We start from the raw sequence: 20249 nt of genomic DNA, 5'->3' as shown, positions 1-20249 counted from the left end.
GGCATACAAATTTTACAGAAAAAAAGCAAAACTGCGAAAAATGTGCCAATGGCGAATATGGGCCACCAACGTGCACTCTACCACTTTTTATAAAATTGAACATGTTTAGAGTACCATGATCTAATTTTATGCACCAAAATTATATAACATCAAATATTTTGTTTAACTTTTGACTGTTATCTTTATTGAAAAGTAAAGGATCATTGGTTCTTAATTTAGTTGTTGTGTTAGAGATAGAAGAGTCTACCTAATTGAACTGATTATTTTAGTATGTCACCACAATAGCAGAGGTTAAGTTAAAACTGGCTTCATATCATATATAAAAAATATGAGGTTCATTGGACCTACTGATAATTTCCTCTAACAATAAAACTGACTTCATCAAATTATATGGATTAATTGTAATGAGGATTTATCACAAACAAACAATACATTTTTACCACAATAGAACCACAAAATCATCAATATTTATATTTCATTCATTTTAAAGTAACTTATCCTTATATATTTTATTTCTGTTATTTCTATATAGAAATCCTATTTTGCATAAACCTAGAATTCCCCCAAAAAACGTTTTTTAACTTAAAATTTAAAGATTTAATCTACCTGAATTGTATTATTGGTGCATAATTCATTTTATTTTTTGTTTTTACTTGTGTAGTTATATTATGTTATAGAACTTTCCTTATTTTCTGAATATTATTCAAACTTTAGATATATTCATTCTTAAGTTTGTTCCTGTGATCATCAAAGGCTTTACTTGTTGTTACATTCATTTCAAGTTATGCAACTTTGTAATAAATGGAGAAAAACCTGTAAATCTTAATTAGTATTTTAATTTTCTCTGTCACTTTTGCTGAGGCATGCAGATTTATTTTGCCCATCCTCACATGCATTGGCTAAAGTTACTTATTTATTGACAAGTACAGACAAATAAACAAGGTAAAAATAATGAATAAATAACATTAAAAAACTGACATGCCGGGAAGGATCCTACTGGTACTTTTTTGTGAGGTACAGAACAAATAAAACTGATACAAACAAAGCAAAAACTGTTAATTGGGTATCAATTTTTCTAATTTTTGACACCAATAAATAAATCATGATATCTTTTACGTAAATATCAAGGTTTTTTTAAATCTAAGCACTATGATTTTTTGTGTTTATACTGTACATTTGACACAAAGATAGGTCTTGCTTTTTGTTCTTATTTTTTAAAAGCAAATGTTTAAACTAAAATGACAATATTATATTAAACATGAAAATAATGCTAAAACTCTCAAAGTCGATGAATCATGACCGAAGTTTTTAAAACATTTATAAGTTTCATAAACTATCTTGGATTTTTACAAAACTTAGACAGTAGCTTCCTTCAATCAAAAGATAGTATTGAGAGGAATATTTTTATTAATCTTTTTGCTTGTTTTTGTTGAGCCTGCAATTAACAGCAAAATAGGTGAGACACCAGGTTCTGCAGAACCCTTACGAATTTTTTACTATGTAAGTCTTCAAAGGCAATAGACCACATAAAAATAAGAAAATGTGATATGATTGCCAATGAGACAACTCTCCGCAAGAGAGCAAGTGAACTAGAATGTAAGCAGTTATAGGTCACTGTATGACTTCAAAAATAAACAAAACTCAATCCGCATTGCAAGCTATAAAAGGCCCTGAAATGATGAATGTAAAACAATTCAAAGGAGAAAACAAACAAGAAAACATAATGCACATAATGCAGTGTGGGTCTACATGTTTGTAGGCACGCTACCCCCTTCCTCTGACTTAGGACAAGACATAATGCAGTGTGGTTCTACATGTTTGTAGGCACGCTACCCCCTTCCTCTGACTTAGGACAAGACATAATGCAGTGAGGTTCTACATGTTTGTAGGCACGCTACCCCCTTCCTCTGACTTAGGACAAGACATAATGCAGTGAGGTTCTACATGTTTGTAGGCACGCTACCCCCTTCCTCTGACTTAGGACAAGACATAATGCAGTGTGGTTCTACATGTTTGTACGCACGCTACCCCCTTCCTCTGACTTAGGACAAGACATAATGCAGTGTGGTTCTACATGTTTGTAGGCACGCTACCCCCTTCCTCTGACTGAGGACAAGACATAATGCAGTGTGGTTCTACATGTTTGTAGGCACGCTACCCCCTTCCTCTGACTTAGGACAAGACATAATGCAGTGTGGGTCTACATGTTTGTAGGCACGCTACCCCCTTCTGACTTAGGACAAGACATAATGCAGTGTGGTTCTACATGTTTGTAGGCACGCTATCCCCTTCATCTGACAATGGTGTAACATGACTTAGGACAAGACATAATGCAGTGTGGTTCTACATGTTTGCAGGCATGCTATCCCCTTCCTCTGACTTAGGACAAGACATAATGCAGTGTGGTTCTACATGTTTGTAGGCACGCTATCCCCTTCATCTGACAATGGTGTAACATGACTTAGGACAAGACATAATGCAGTGTGGTTCTACATGTTTGTAGGCGCGCTATCCCCTTCCTCTGACAATGGTGTAACATGACTTAGGACACATAATGCAGTGTGGTTCTACATGTTTGTAGGCACGCTACCCCCTTCCTCTGACAATGGTGTAACATGACTTAGGACAAGACATAATGCAGTGTGGTTCTACATGTTTGTAGGCATGCTACCCCCTTCCTCTGACAATGGTGTAACATGACTTAGGACAAGACATAATGCAGTGTGGTTCTACATGTTTGTAGGCACGCTCCCCCCCTTCCTCTGACAATGGTGTAACATGACTTAGGACAAGACATAATGCAGTGTGGTTCTACATGTTTGCAGGCACGCTACCCCCTTCCTCTGACAATGGTGTAACATGACTTAGGACAAGACATAATGCAGTGTGGTTCTACATGTTTGTAGGCACGCTACCCCCTTCCTCTGACAATGATGTATCATAACAACACAAGAGTGCACACGCTGAAATGTCTCGCCTTCTTTACGAACCATTGATATTATGTTGATAGTCCTAAATATAAAGGTTTACTACAACTATCACATCAATTTAACATGATCCAAGAAAATGAGGTCAAGGTCAGATAAACCAAACTGGAAAAACATGTACACCTTACAATCATTCCATACACCAAATATGCTTTAAATAGAGTTAACCTATTGCACATGGAAGAAACAAACTAAACCAGGAAAATTTAACATTGATCAATGAACCATGAATATTAGGCCAAGGTCAGATGAAAGCTGCCAGACAGACCTGCACACTGTACAATTATTACATGTTTTAATATAGTTGACCTTTTGCATATATTCTAAGAAACAAACTAAACCAGGAAAAATTAAGATTCAGCAATGAAACCAGAGAATGAGGTCAAGGTCAAATAAAACATACCAGACTGACATGTATATTGTAAAATATTTTCATACACCAAATAAAAATTACCTATTGCATACATTATTAAAACAACAGACCAAAACACAAAAACTTAACTATAATCACTGAACCATGAAAATAAGGTCAAGGTCAGATGACATGTGCCTGTTGGACATGTAAAACTTACAACCATTCCATATATCAAATATAGGAGATCTATTGCTTATAGTATCTGAGATATGGCCTTAACCTTGTTTACTGATCCTTGAAATGAGGTCGAGGTCAAGTGATAACTGTCTGACTGGCATGAGGACCTTGCAAGGTACTCACATAACAATGAAGATAGTGGTAATTTGTTTTTTGATACATACTCCATCAGCTCAAATATCATATCTTACTTCAGAATGAAATAATTGTAGTACTGGACAACAAACTGAACAAAGTGTCATATTTGTGAGGATTGTAATATCTTTTTTTTAAATAAAGTGAAAGGTTCAGCCAAATTTAAGACTGTCTACAAAATGGATACAAAAAGTCTTATCACATGATAGAAGAAGAGAAGGAAACCCTTGGTTGAAGTAAGTATAATTATACTATAAAATGTGATCACCATGGCAATATCATCTTCCATATTTATCACAAAGGTCAGATGTCAAAAGTTCATGCACACAGTTATACATTGTGAAACTAAAATCAGGAACTAATAAGTTTACATCATATTTAATAGTCATGAGGCAAGATTTTTTTTATCAATAGACAGTTTTTAGTCAGCTAAGCTTTCATTTTTATGGCACAAGTAAATAGTGTCGAATGGGACTTTAGGTTAACACTCCCTCTGTCTGTCTGTCCATCCTTCAGTCTGCCAAATCAGTTTTTCACATTTTTTTCGTCATTCTTGAAGATATTGATTTGATAATTGGTATATAGTTTTATCATGACAAGTTACAGCTCAAGTTGGAATTTTGTTCCAGTCTGATGATTTTGTGCAGAGTAATGGTCCTTGGACATGCTGGAAGATATTGAATTGATATTTGTTTTATGGTTAACACCCTAACAAGTTATAGATCAAGTCAGAAATTTGTTATAATACAATGAAATATTTTACCGGTAGGAAACTATATATTGCCATGCAATACTCACAGAATGCTTGTTTATACCTAATTTTTGAGCAAATTTTCTTAACTTTGTTTTTTTTTATGTTGAGAATATGAAATAATTTGAAATAGTTAGTAATTTTTTTTTACATGTACAAAATGTTGTGATAGTTATGGATTGTATGAATGAAGTTGCATGATGTTGCTGCTCTGATTTATGTTGTCATTGCCTAATATTTATAGAGTATCAAGTCCTGTCCATGATTTATAAAATATTTGAAAGTAAGCTCAAAGGGAATATGTACAAAAGATAACATTGTCTCTTTCCTATTAAAACAGATGGCCAGAAATACAAGTTATATTATTATTTTTGCATTTCTTTATTTTCTGAAGCAGGATACAATAAGGAGATGACATTACATCTCAGCACATTCTAATAATAGAAACTACAGCAATGCAATAAAAATACATACATCAATCATAACTAACAGGTACTTATAAATTAAATTTATTATATTTCACAACAACAACAAAAATCAATACATTACTGTTTCTAGTAATTTTCAGCAGTTTTATGAAAGATGAAAATGACTAGAATATGATCAAACTTAGTAGTAATTAGGTATGATGTATCCCATGTTCTGTAAATAGATTTAAGACGTTTCAAACATTTTCATGTCATATATCATATACTACATCATACTTAACAAAAAAAATACCAAAAACACAGATGCATCTTGTTCTATTTCTTCAGCATATTGATATATCAGAACCAGAAACAAAATGGTGGTCAAATATCTTCAATGTAAGGTGTTCTGTTGAACCCTGTTTCTAGCATGTGATTGCTACTGTCTGTGTAAAAGTGAGTCCATTCAGTGAAAGTGAGTCAGTAATATACATAATTTTTGACATATGATATGTTCATGAAGATGAAATCTTTAAATAAATTTAAAAACCAGAGATTCATCATTAGTGGCTCAAAATTCCCCTTTAACTAACCTCATTACAAACTATAAGAAAGTGTTGCTGACGCTGTTGCTATGCCTAAGTCACCTTTAAATGACTCAATAACAAGTTAGACTTCTGAAAATATTAGACCTTAGTCTTTCTTTTACTACATTCCATGTTAGGCAAATAATAACTTGTGAAAATCTTCAAAGATTATTACAAGATTAAATGGGTTTTTTTATGCTAGCTAGAATCACAATATTTGCTATAAAATTGCATAAAAAATTCATCATTTTTTTTAAACAATCTTTTAGTTCAAAGACCTACACAGCGCATAAAACATCTAAGTATTTTTAAACAAACATTTGATCCAAAGACCTACACAGGGCAAACATTAAACAAGCTTTCATCACTCTCGAGTGAACTAACATAAATATTTCTTGTTCCACAAGTACACAAATGTATTATAAATTATTATGCCTAAAATACTTATCATGGCAGCATGCACAAATACACCAACCATAGACTTAACATTTTAATGATATCCTCTTGAACAATATTGTTAATAACAAGTCTTTCAAAAATAGCCTATTTGCCAATTACTGATTTAATTCTCTCATAATAACTCACTTTTGACACAAGTTGTAGACATGCTGTAATCAGACAAAACGAAATGCTAATCATCTATAAAGCTTTACAAGTTGAAAGTGGTATACATGCTATGAAACCAATTTTGAATAGCAAATGTTTTATCAGAAGTTTTTAACTTAGCAAAAGATTAAAAAGGATTACATACATTATGCACTGTTTAATTCCCTGTTCACATGATCATGAGCTTTTCATTTGCATTGAAAACTATTTCCTTCTTGATTGAAACAAATTGTTCAAAATAGATCTCAAATTACAGGGTTAACAAGAATGTGTCCATAGTACACGAATGCCCCACTCGCACTATCATTTTCTATGTTCAGTGGACCGTGAAATTGGGGTCAAAACTTTAATTTGGAATTAAAATTAGAGAGATCATATCATAGGGAACATGTCACTTGTGTACTAAGTTTCAAGTTGATGTAACTTTAACTTCATCGAAAACTACCTTGACCAAAAACTTTAACCTGAACTTCGCACTATCATTTTCTATGTTCAGTGGACCATGAAATTGGGTTCAAAACTATAATTTGGCATTAAAATTAGAAAGATCAGATCATGGGGAACAAGTGTACTAAGTTTCAAGTTGATTGGACTTCAACTTCTTCAAAAACTACCTTGACCAAAAACTTGAACCTGAAGCGGACGGACGAACGGAGGCACAGACCAGAAAACATAATGCCCCTCTACTATCGTAGGTGGGGCATAAAAACACTTGGCAAATAGAGCCTTGGTGGATGGGAGGTCTAAGTTGTCGAACTACTGTATCACAAGCCTGTCAACACTGAGGTTGTGAGTTCAAATCCCCCATGGGGCAGAGGTGCACTTGACACCAATCTTAATTGACAAGGGTCGTCATTTTCCCTATAGAAGGTCGGTGGTTCTCTCCATCAATATAATCTGAGTGCCACAAATTAGCACCATATTGTTGAAAGTGGCAATAAATGCCAATCAAGCAATCAATCAAACAATTGGCAAATAGACTATTTACATGTGGTCACAACATAAAAAAGTAACAAACACTTCCAACATAGATGTATATACCAGCATAGATGTATATACCAGCATAAATGTATATACCAGCATAAATTATTCAAAACATACAAAGGTAACAAACATTTCAAGCATTTATGTAGATACCAAAATCGATGTATATGCCAGCATAGATGTATATGCTAAAATAGAAGTATATGCCAGCATAGATGTATATTGTAGTACAGCAAATATAAAACAACGGTAAAAATGCTGATGTACTTTTGATGGGGGTCAACATTGGTGAAAAAGACAGCACAATTGTGACAATGGCATGGTTTCTTATTCCTGCTCATTGTATTATATTTTACAATATAGTAGAAATGGATTGAGAAAAATAAAAAAAAAACCATTCATATATATCACAACAAAGCAATATGTATAGCAAATTAATAATTTAACATAGTAAAGTGTGTTTATGCACCAGTGCATAAAAATTTAAAAAAGTTTAATTTTGTCAAAACAATATTTCCTGGTGCAGAACTTGCGCCCAGGTACTTTCATAACTATCAATGCTGTATAAAAATGCCCTCTTATTTCAGTTCCTTAATTTAAAGCTGGAATCACATATAATGTACAAAATGATATATATGGCAATTAATTTGACATCATATTTACTAAAGTTTTGGTTTAATAATGCTCCTTCAATTACAATTTCTAATGCAACAACGTTTGTAACGTTCATTTTGATTGGATAACGTCACTTTCTTACATGGCATCAATTGACAATTGATGCTATGGGACGTACACGCAAGCGAAGACGGCATATGACAGATTTTAAATACATGTTTTAATGTTGTTTTCTGTCAGTTTCATTAGAATGGAGATAACAATATTGTATTTTAAGCTCCGACAGCATCAATTTGGGATTTGATGGTCGCAAATACCCGTTTACTGTCTCCGCTAACACGTCGCCAGTAAACTTAATTTGCGACCATCAAATCCCCAATTGATGCCGTCGGAGCTTAAAATACAATACAGTTATCTCCTAAATATTACACAAAATTAAACATGCATATTTCATTGGGGAAAACTTAAAAGCTGTACTGGCAAAAATTCTGAAATGAGTACATGCATGTCAATATATAGAACATTGACTTACTACACTTCTAATAAATTAATCATGCCCTCTAAATTTCAATAATTTATACATTGGTAGTATACAAGAACCAGTTATTTTATAATACATTGACTATAATTTGATAAATAAAAGTAGGCACCATTATGGCTACTTTTAAATTTGATGAATAAAAGTAAGCACCATTATGGCTACTTATCAGTAAACCTTAATATATACATGCATCATATATCAGATTTTAAATCTGAATGTAGTAAACATCAGGATATTATAAAAAAAGGCCCTGATATTCAGCATTTATGTTTCATACTTTAACACGCACCATTGTAAGTAATTGTTATATCTAAATAAAATACAACAAAAAAGTCATATATTGTAATAAATAAAAGCGCCCACAACTACAAATGTAATAATAATACAGTTGTTTCTTAACATAAGAAACTTTAACTAACAATTTGACATTACAACAATTGAAATTTTTAGATACATGAGTAAATTTTGATGAGAACTGTGTTATTCAACTTTATCCTAAGGTTTTTAGTTTAAAAGATATCAGTAACATAAATTTTAAAGTTCAAATTTAAATGACTTAAAAAAAATGCAGGATAGGAACATATGTAAATTATTGTAATTATTTCATTCTAACAAAAATTTTTATCTTTGGTATTTTTACCACAGTTGTTGAATACTTGTGATTATATGTCAGCTACCTCAAATAGAAATTATACAAATAAATAAAACTTAAGTACAAGATTTAGACATGTGTGGGAAGGGAAATCCTAGAAAATTATTAGCTAAACAATAGACTTTCCAAGATATCATACAGAGCAGATTGAAATACTTTGTTTAATTATATATCACATTTTGTTATATTTTGGCACATCGTTGTCCACAAGGACTATTGATCTTTTTTCTTTGACTGACATATTTTTTTTTTTATCTTTAAATCAAATTTCATAAAATGCCATTTACAAATAAATTTTCTGCAAAATTACAATGATGGCTCTCATAGAGGAGAAATTTTTGTAACAACATATAGAAATCAGGATTACACATGTACAACCTAGATATACATGTGTTAAACACATGTTCTTCTATTTTCAAACATCCATGCCACATAATACACACTTTCTCACTACATTTCTAAATAAAGCTTAAATACTAAGTGTACTACCTGTTTTTAAATGAAATGTTTCTTTCTCTTGTTCCCGTTGAAATTGTTCTAATAAATAAGTCGGAAGTCTAAATAAACATACTGGGTAACTGCGCTGGTTAAGTGGTGGATTGGGTGATATACAGTGCCACATACCAGTATGTATATTGTATGCTCTTACACAATGGAAAGTACCTTCCATGTCTAAATCACCAACAACCAATATTTCTTCTCCATCATAAAGAGCCCCATAAACCTGTGATGAGTCGGACATTGTGCAAAGCCCTGTTCCACGAGTAGGTAACTGTGCCCAATAGTCATTTCTAGTAGAGTATAATTCTGTTCCACAGAATTTTATATTGTGTCCCCCATGCATTGCACTTGGACATTCAATCCTTCTAAAACCACCTAATACATAAATATCTTTACCCACAGCAACGGCTCGAGCATCACATCTCTTCTCCCTCATGGGAGAAACTGAGGTCCAAGTTTCTGTACGAGTGTCAAAGCATTCTACAGCTTCAAACAACTTTCCAACAGCTCCGCCTGCCATTACATAGATTTTCTTGTCAACATTACAATATGATGACCACACCCTTTTAAGATTCATGTCGGGCAGTGCTGACCACTTGTTGGTATATATGTTATAGACTTCCATAGATGTCAATGGTTCTGTCATGTCATTACTTCCTCCTATGGCATAAATGTTGTGATCTATAGCCAACAGTCCAAAGCCAACGCGGCCATGATTCATTCTAGGAATCTCACACCATTTATTGACCAAGGGATCATACTTTTCACAAGTGTTGAGAATAATACAGTTCTGATCTCGTCCCCCACAAGCATAGAGACATCCTCCTATTAGAAATAATGAACAACTAGGTTTAATATATAGCAAAAGAAAAAGTTATTGCGAACACTGTATATACCTAAGCATTTTTAGTTTTGTATTCATATATACAGGAAATTAAGTTTGTATGACATATAGGAATGAGTATAAAAGATTGCTACCTATTTTGATACTAGGAACCTAGTCTATCAGAAAGTTTAAGATACTGATTCCTTGATTATGAAACATATGAAATTTTTGTGACATGCAGTTGCTAAGGCTATTGAGCATAGTATGGTATTGTATTTTACAAGCAGTTTCCCCTCAATATCCTTATAATACTACTACAGAACATATGTCAAGCTTTCAAATATGTGATGTTTAGTTAAGAAACGTTCAGTTTTAAAATTTCTGTTCAAATTGTTTACATATCTGTGTTTTCAGAGTATAACAACCAATTTTTCATGTGTAATATTCATCTCCTAAATTTGTGACAATTCCTGTTCTACCCAATAACATTTCTTATCTCTCCTTGCTGTTTGGTATTTAGAAAGATGATTTGTTTTAATTTACCATTGTATTTTAATCTGTATATAAACAAATGTGTAAGTATTTAATTATCTCCCCTTACCAACGTCTACCACACCATGGCCTGTCCTTCTCCCAATCAAACTTGGAAGATCTATCCAAACACCTTCTCCTTTGTTGTCCAAAAACACAGGTAAAAGACATCTAACACATGATTTAATTTCTACATCTTCTTGTTTTCTGAAATAATAAAAAATAAATGTCTATTGACAATAAATGCCATTGCAAGCTGAGCATGTGCTAAAATATTTAAACTGTAATTTTGGGGAAAAGTTTCATTTCCTTCCCAACAACAGGTATGTGGCTTCCAGTTTGAAAATTTCTTCTAAAATTGTTTATATATGGCTGTAGGTTTTCTCTGTATACAAACACTTCTTCATGTGTACTATTCCTAATCTAAAACACAGTCAACCTGTCTACCTATTCATCCCAGTCGACACAATAAACCTACCCTGTCAACCCTTGCAACCAGAAGAACCATGCTCAATGTCAACATGATGACTAACCACTTGTATATTTACTTACATAGAAATAGGACCTTCCCCTCCAGCAGCCAAAATGACATCAGTAAATCCCCGACATCGTTCATCCTCCTCTTTCCTTTCTGGACTTAGATCATGTGTACTTATAAGACAAGTATAAAACTCTGGATCAGCTGGACAATTTCTTTGTAGGTATGGTTTGTTTAACTGTTTTACTCTTATACAATCCCTGATAATCCCTTTTGAATCTTCTTTCCTGCTAGTTTCATCAAATTTATTCCATCTAAGAATGCTGTTGAAGATGTCCTCCTCAGATCTTACATTCAAGGTGTCCCTTTTAAGAATCTCCCTCAAATCTTTGGTTCGTAGTCGTAAGAATTCTTCACAGTGACTGATATCTCTATGGAAACACAATAAAAAAAGTACATGTAGTCTAAATGTCAAAATGCAATCACAAAAATAAAAATATTGCTGTTATTTGAGGAATAGAAATATTAAAAAGATTCAAACATGTACAAGATTTTGCATACAACTTTGTACTTCAATTGAAATCAGTAAACATAGTAAATTTTAACTGTTTAAATCACTTAATATGACTAAAACTTACATTATCAATGATTATTATAAAATGAATGGAGGCAATATTGGTGAAAAAAAAACATCAAGATTAAATATGCATTATACCAAAATAAATAATCTACTGGTTTTTCTTTTAAGTCTGTATACTGATGCAATAACATTTTAATTTTAATCATATACAAATAGTCATGATCATGGGTCGACAAATTAGCCTCATAAGGGAGCAACCATTTAATTTCAAAAGAAGGGGGCTTAAGGTTGCTATCTTTAGTTTGGATATACAAATTATATTGGTAACCAAATATTTTTATAAATATTTATTCAATAAACATTCAGCACATATATACATGTAAGTGTTTTCCTCAATTTTTTTTTAAAAAGTTAACTAATTATTAATGTAGTACATGTATAACCACAATAAAAAAATATGTTGAATTAATAATCATTCAAATCATTTTTCTATTTACCTGAAGTGTTCATCCAAGTAACTGGAAGCTTTGTGGTGTACCCATGGACAGGCATACAGTGCTGAAAATGCTCTTATACCAATACAATTCTGTGGAGTGATACACTGTTCTATATATTCACAACAGAGTGCCTTTAAATCGATCAGTAGAAGTAGATCTGATGCTTGTAATATATCTTGTATGTTGTCATCACACAAACTTATGTTTGAAGTGTAAATATAGTCTAGAATTGTATCAAATGTGTCCTCACCAATACCTAGAGATGTTAAATCAACAATAGACGGGTCTGAAGTGTGACTGTGAGTATGTGTAGAGTCATCATAATTGAAGACCAATCTGAAACAACAAGAAACTTCATTTTACATACATGTCCAAATTAAGGTTAAACTGAAAACAGTAATTCTAAAAAAAGTAGCTTCATCATTACATGCATGTGACCAGTCTTTCACAACTCTACCCAATGAGCTTTACTAAACTGCTTATGTGTACATGTAGTTTGGACCAATGTCAAAGTATCCATACAATGTTGGTTTCATTTCAATAAGTATTAATATTAATAATTATGATCTGAGGAAGGTATTGGTTTATATATGTTCAGGACCATACAAGTATTCTCGCTTATTTTGAGGCCCATTGGTGGCCTTCAGCTGTTATCTGCTAATTGGTCGGGTTGTTGTCACTCTGACATATTTCCCCTATCCATTTTCAATTTCATTCCTTAACAGACACACCTTGTTCACTAAACAAATGATGAACCAAAATCAGTGCTGATGATATGAAATACTATAGATGTCAGAATCAATACAAGGCTTCCAAAAAATACAGAGGTGGATTTAGGGGGCACCAGGCCTGGGCCCCTCCTTTGTGGGAAATTTGGCTGATTACATGTATATGGGGAATCACTGAATCATGACTGGAGCAAGCCCATTCATATAAAAATTTCTGAATCTGCCACTGAAATACTTCATCTGGTTATACTGAGAAATGAGGTCTTTCAGTTAACACAAAGAAAACCGATTCAAGATATATATAGCAGTTTTTTGTAAAGGTGAGAAAATCAATTCTACTGAGACCTTGATTTATAATGGTAAACCATTAGATATAAATGTAGATCATTTTTGTAGTTTTGGTGTGTTATTTGATCATGATTATAGTTGTAAATTGTATATTACTCAAAAACACTGTGCTAAATACCTATGTTTAGTATCCATAGACCATGGTAGAATCCGGGTCCGTCCGCCCTGATTTCGGTTCGCCCTAGTTACTGTTCGCCCTAGTTCCGTTTCGCCCTGAGACCGTTCGCCCTGATACCTGTTCGCCCTGGGTATGTTCGCCCTGATTTTTATTTTTTATTAAAGTGTTGTGTTGTGTGTATTTAATTGAATATGTTGAAGTCAGTCTACAATTTCGCCGAATATTTACGATTTTTATTTTTTAGCATAGTGTTGTGTTGTGTGTATTTAATTAAATATGTTGAAGTCGGTCTACAATTTCGCCGAATATTTACGATGTATTATGTTGTCTACAACTAGCTGCTACTAGGTTATAAGTTCATGCCTAACAATTTGTACATCAGTGTTTTTACCCATCCAAGCTGACTATTTTATTTGAGAAAAATGTTATTTTCATTATTAATCCACCAAAGGCAATTCATATACCAATCAGTGATATCAAAGATTTCAAATCATACCCCATCAGCGGTACCACGATTTCCCGAGAAATACAAGAAAAACGTGATATCCCCAAAACAAGCTGATATTTCCTGAGAAAAAGTTTTTTTATGGTTTAATCACCGGTCATAATCTGACACGTTTAATCAAAATTATAAGGTAACAAACAAAAGGTGTGAAATAAGCCATAAATAAGTTTAGTTTGTGATGACAGTAATTAAAATCACATATAGTTGGTTTTTTTTTAATATTTTCAGAACATTAAAGTAGAAAGCGACTGCATGATGTCAAAAATATAATGATTTTTATTCAATAAATCTCAATTTATCTAGTTTAATGAGCTATATTTCCTAAATTGTAAAATGAATATATATGTATTAACAAGTAAATATTTAACATCTCTCTCTTAAATATTCAAACAATTGTATACTGATCCTTTGTGTCTTTTTGTCCTTTGACTTTCTGTCCGCCAACGTACATTTGTCAGCTAGGTCAAGTTTTTACCCACTAAAAAGTGTTTTTCTTCAAGTTTATTTTTAGAAATATCTTATTAATTATTGATCAAAATTTAAGAATTCACGTTTTCGAAAGTTTAAGAATGTCACGTTTTCGCAAGTTTTTGAATTTTTTTTTTTTTCAATAAAATTCATGTATTGAAAGATGACTTCTTATTTTATATTTAATTCCTTTGAGAAATAAAAAAAAAGTTATTATCATTTTTATTTGGTCCTGTCATTGTCGATGTTTGCCCTGTCATTATCCGCGTTGGTAAGGTCATGTTTTCTGACGTTTAAAAAAAAAGAAATCTATTTATTTCTTCTTACATCGACATATAAAATGATAAAATCTTATTATATTTCAAATTTTAGATAAATCCTTTGAGAAATGAAAAAGTTATTAGCATTTTTCATTTAGTCCTGTTATTCGGTCCTGCCATTCGATGGATATAACACGATACAAGATATAAAATCGATTTTATGAAGATTGCGTGTACTTTTATTAAATATGAACGCCTTAAACCTTATTATTGTATGCTGTTATCAATTTGTTTTTGGGATATTACGTTTTTCTCGTATTTCTCGTGGTACCCCCTAATCAGCAATAAAAATTCAATCAACAGTAATTTAAAGTAATTATAGCCAAGAATTTTATTAAATTAATATTCTGTATTTAACTGTTAATAAATATACATAAATTTTAATATATATAAATATATATTTCTTTCATTAATGTAACATATATACATATCATAAATGAAAATAGGGCGAACGAACCCAGGGCGAACGGATTACCAGGGCGAACAAACTCAGTGCGAACGAACCTAGGGCGAACATGTAATCAGGGCGAACGATCCCGATACCACCATGGTATAAGGAAAAAGATGTCATCCTTATTATACCTCAACACAGTTATTTCTATTAGTTTATTTGACACTTCAGTCATGTAGTATTTTAATGTATGGTTGAAAACACTGCATTTTGCACTAAGGAAATTTGTAATTTTGGAAAGTACTTATTTTATGTCATTGTGCATGATGTGTTTAAGTACAGAAACACTGAGTAACAATCATGACAATATTTAAGACATATATTTATATTACATATATATATTTTTTTGAAACTCACAAACTGTATAGCATGTGACTAAAATTTCTGACGCTTGTCATCTTTTTATTTTTGTTAATGTTGTAGGGTCACAGAACCACTAATTTTGCCCCAGTTGGTAATAACATGCAAGAAAGTGGTACATATTTTTTAACAAAATACAAAAGTCATGTAGTTCCTATGCATAGCTGTATCTTTGTCAATAGGTTAACTATTCAAGTAGTTTTTGGTATCAAAAGAAGTAATGCCTATTTTTTGGGACTTGAAAAGCAAAGGCAAATTAAGAAATCGATAAATAAGTTATTAGATGAAAAAAAACATCTTTAATTTTGGACCCTGATTTGGACCAACTTGAAAACTGGGTCCATAATCAAAAATCTAAATACATGTTTAGATTCAACATCAAGGAACCCCAAAAATTCAATTTTTTGTTAAACTAAGTGTCTTCAGAAGACGCGGCCAACGATAACATGATACCAATATAAGACCTAGTCTCATGGGTATTAGAGCTGTTAAAATGCATAGTGGCGTCACACTTTCCATTGAAAAAGCATGTATACTGTTACATGTAGTACGAAGCCATATGACATCAAAAGCGTAGGATCTGACCATACATGTATCATCGTCTCATGGGTTTTCGTTATATTAAGAGTGCCTTATGACATCACCATTTCCATTGAAAAAGCATGCATGGTACGAAAATATATGCCGTGTGAAAACATATGATCTGACCATATATCATGTACAAAAAATGTATATTCAATAAATTTAGTATGGGTGCCAATTAACCAGGTGCAAATTTGACTTTACCAGTCCTGATTTGACTAAAATTCAGGCTGACTAACGGTATTTATATGACTTATATGTTCCTAAATGCCATCTATAGTACTTTAGCATGTTTAACTGACATGACTCAAGAAGACTCTAGATAGTATATACAGTCTAGTCACCTAATTTCGTGGATACACAAGTTCGTGGACTTCCGGAAATCCTAAATATCTCGCATGCGTGTTATTGTTATGACGTCATCAATGGCATGATTTGATTGCTATAGGATATCCCTACAACAACAACTTACAAAAATGAATCGCGACGTTTCAAGCAAGGTAAGACTTATTACTTATTTATTTAATAAACAAAATGGCTGATTTTACTTATTTCTTTATTTGTCTTATTTCCAACGACCTCAATAACTTTATTCCCAAGCTATAATCCCAAATCCACGTGTTGTTTGATTACGCTACTTTCTAATGAACAATATCACATGATAAACAAGGAGATTCCCTGTCAGCCAAAAAAATCTATGGAACGCAATCAGTGTCATATTCTTATATGTTTTAGATGAATTTTAACAATAAAAGATGACTTTTGGTTAATCAAATGAACTTCAAAAAGGAGTTATTTAGCACAATTCTTGTAAATTAAGTTCAACTAACGTCGATAACTGAGTTTTAAAAAGGATTTGTATAAACAGTTTTAACTAATGGTGTATTTATTTGTTTTGTTTGAAAAAAAAATAGAAGATTTTTGTATCACAAAATAATTAATTTTCATTTTTTATTATTTACAGGTTCAACTTAAATGGCAGAAAAATAAGCAGAAAGAAACTGAAAATAGCAATTATGATATATACATTTGTAAATTATTGGACTGCTTTCAGTTTTATTTATATTTACCATTTACTATTGACAGTTCTGTATTAACAGTTGGACTACTTTTGAGTAGTGAACATTTGCTTGATTTTAATAAATGTGAACTTTATCTTCTGGGGGGGAAATAATCATGATTCCAAAGGGAAAAAATGACTAAACTGTAGCCTAAGATTATTTTTTTTATATAATTAATGGGAAGTAAAATAACTTTTAAATCTGTTACTTATAATTATTTTAATAATATTTAAAAAGTTGAAAAAAAAATCATTTGGTGTTTCAATTTTTTTATTTTTTTTAAAGATTTTCAGGCTCAATAAAATAAAATAAAATACTTTGTCTTTAAACAATGTTTTATTTAGTTTCACTGATCTGAAAATGTACAAAAATATGCTTGTATGAAATTACAATTATATGCTCACCACTGGGCTTCCATACTGTGTGTTCTTCTTGTGTTATTTTTAGAACGAACTTTTCCCACGAAAATAGGTGACGTACTTGGCATCATATGCCGATTTGTGTACACTAGAAATGTAGGTCATATAAAAAAAACTAGCTAACGGTAAGAATCAAACTAACTTGTATTATTTTAATGAAGTTCTAAGGTAACATTATGGACATATAAAACAAATTGTTGTTTTTTAGTTTTACCGCATTCCGTGTGAATAGTCTTATATCCACGAATATAGGTCACTACCGTACTATAGTGAAGTGACTATACATGCATGAGGAGTTGTTAAAAGACGACTCAAACCCAATTATTCCTGTGTGTTCTGTAAATAGCAGACAAATGCTTAGTTATTCTCAGGAATGTTGGGGAGATTCAGATACAAATTTATACAAAATAGTACCGAAAATAGTGACTTGCTGCAGCAAGAACATTCTTTTGGACAGGTATTTTTGAACCATTTAAAACAACAGTGCCATCACAAAAGCGTAGTAGCCTTCTATTTTCATTTAAAGCTGTTAAAATTTTCTTTGCATGACGGTCAGTTGAAAAGCTTTGTGGAGTTGTCGTCGAAGTTCCAGCTTCGACATCCATCTCTCAGCTGTTACAGTACAAAGCTGGTTTCATAATATTAGAGACGATTGACTTTCTTCGACAATCCGCTTTTAATCAACCGAAAACCAGTTTTAGGTTTTTCTACAGTAAAGTGATGATCCTCTTATTTTACGATTTTTTTTCATTTTTTTTTTTACATTTTAGATTTTAAGGTAGTTCAGGGGTATAGAAAAACAATGACAGAATTTTCTTATACTTGTGGCAGTTAGGATTATTATGTTAGTATTATTTCCCTTGTTTAAAACTATAAATTTCATATTCTCAGATCCGGACATCCTGGCATTAAAATTTTTCAAGGGGTGATGCAGATAGGATTCCTCTAGATTTTTCATCTATTTGAAGGTGATAACTGATTATTTATATTGTTGATTATTTTTTAACCAGAGGATATAGTATGATAAAAATCAAAATGGAGATATTATATAGTGTCTTTAAAAACATTAAGTGGGTAAAATTACTAGATTCAACTGGTGTCAATATATATCAATTAAATTAATTTGCATTGAAGTCTATGGAAAATCAAGAGGATTCTTATCTGCATCACCTCTCAACATTGTTTATATAACACAAATTCTAATCATTGATTGGTCAGTTACATGTTGTGATGTCACTGCAGATCTGAGAATTTCCTTATTTAATGATTTACATGAAGCTTATTCAGTATATCAAGGATTTGTATAGTAAGTTACTATACAAATCCTTGAGTATATCTATAATACTAAAATTACGAGGTCCAATTTGTCAGACGTCATCGGGTAAAAACGACAAATCAAAGAATTCAACTCTATATAGAACTAATATAGGACAATGGTGTAGATTAAAAATTACACCACTCCAGACCCTTTTGTTTTCCACATAATTAATATTGCCAATAATTAACAAGTTCCGGGTCGAATCCGATACCAATAGTATATTCACCTGTTGGCTATTACCTTATCTGTACGTTCCGCATTTGACAGGCGCACCACCAAACGGTGTATTTAGGATTTTGTTATATACACGGGTCATAATCAAAAGGCTGACACTACTAAATTCAATCATTGTCAAATTGTTCTCTATTGTAGTTTTATTCAGCAATCAGCAAGACTTTCTAAGATAACTAACGCGATATCACGGGTGTGTACTTGTATTTGTTAAATTGCAAAGATTTTGGTATTTGAATTAATTGGTTATGCGGGGTTCACACATTGCCGATTATTGCTCCCGTTTGAGATCAGACAGCGATACGGCACGAAAAGTGAAAAAGTCGGATTAGTATCCTCAATTATCTGGAATGTCCTATTATTGTCTGAACGCAGTCGTTTTAGTTCGTAACAGATTCCTACTGGTCGGGAAGGGTCCGAATAGTTCGGCAAAGCACCCCGACAGTTAGGTGCGTCCCGTAACATTCGGGGAAACTCAGCCGATTTTGTCTAGTCAGATTACAATCGTGCCTATGTCGTGACAGATTCTGCTGTATCGGATCGAATTCCTAACAATGTTCTGTGTATTCCGGACGGTGTCCTGTGGAACGGGAATGATCTGGAGAAGTCCCGACAATAACAGAATACAATACGACTGAGACCAGACAAAGCCGTTTGCAATGCGATAGAGCGGACCGTGATAGGATTACGTTCCGACAGTACCTGATCATCCCGATTATGCCGACAGTTTTCGAACGGATAACTCCCGTAAGCGTCGGTTCACTGTCTTGTCACTATCTGATCTCTGTCGGATTACATTCGGTAGAATCGGGACGCAGTCGTGACAGACTCGGTCGAATTTTACCTGGCGAAAGATACAAATCGAATGTCCATCCACGATTCACAGGATCTTGATCAGACTTTTGACAAATTTTAATCGGGAATGGTCCTGTCAAGGACGGCAGTAAAAATCGTGAATGTGTGACCCCAGCTTAAAAGATATTTATTTATATTGTAAAGTTTAATATTTGCATCGTCGCAAAACCTTTGATTACCTTCTGCGAAAGACTTATATATTTTAGATAATTGAT

The 20249-nt window shown here is 32.6% G+C and overlaps 1 protein-coding gene across 1 annotated transcript; it reads right to left on the bottom strand.

Annotated features, from left to right (window-relative positions):
* Nucleotides 1–4827: 4827 nt before the first annotated feature.
* Nucleotides 4828–18323, bottom strand: LOC139523061 (gigaxonin-like). The gene is made up of 5 exons (XM_071316818.1): nt 18045–18323; nt 12271–12606; nt 11268–11624; nt 10786–10922; nt 4828–10183 (listed from the first exon to the last, which is right to left on the bottom strand). Exons 1-5 carry the CDS (start codon nt 18233–18235, stop codon nt 9327–9329), a joined length of 1878 nt encoding a protein of 625 aa, XP_071172919.1. The 5' UTR covers nt 18236–18323; the 3' UTR covers nt 4828–9326.
* Nucleotides 18324–20249: the final 1926 nt, after the last annotated feature.

Source organism: Mytilus edulis, chromosome 5 (assembly GCF_963676685.1).
Source record: "Mytilus edulis chromosome 5, xbMytEdul2.2, whole genome shotgun sequence".
In the NCBI taxonomy this organism is placed as follows: Eukaryota; Metazoa; Mollusca; class Bivalvia; order Mytilida; family Mytilidae; genus Mytilus; species Mytilus edulis.
Note: the sequence above shows the minus strand (reverse complement) of the source record. Positions and strands in the feature narration are given on the sequence as shown.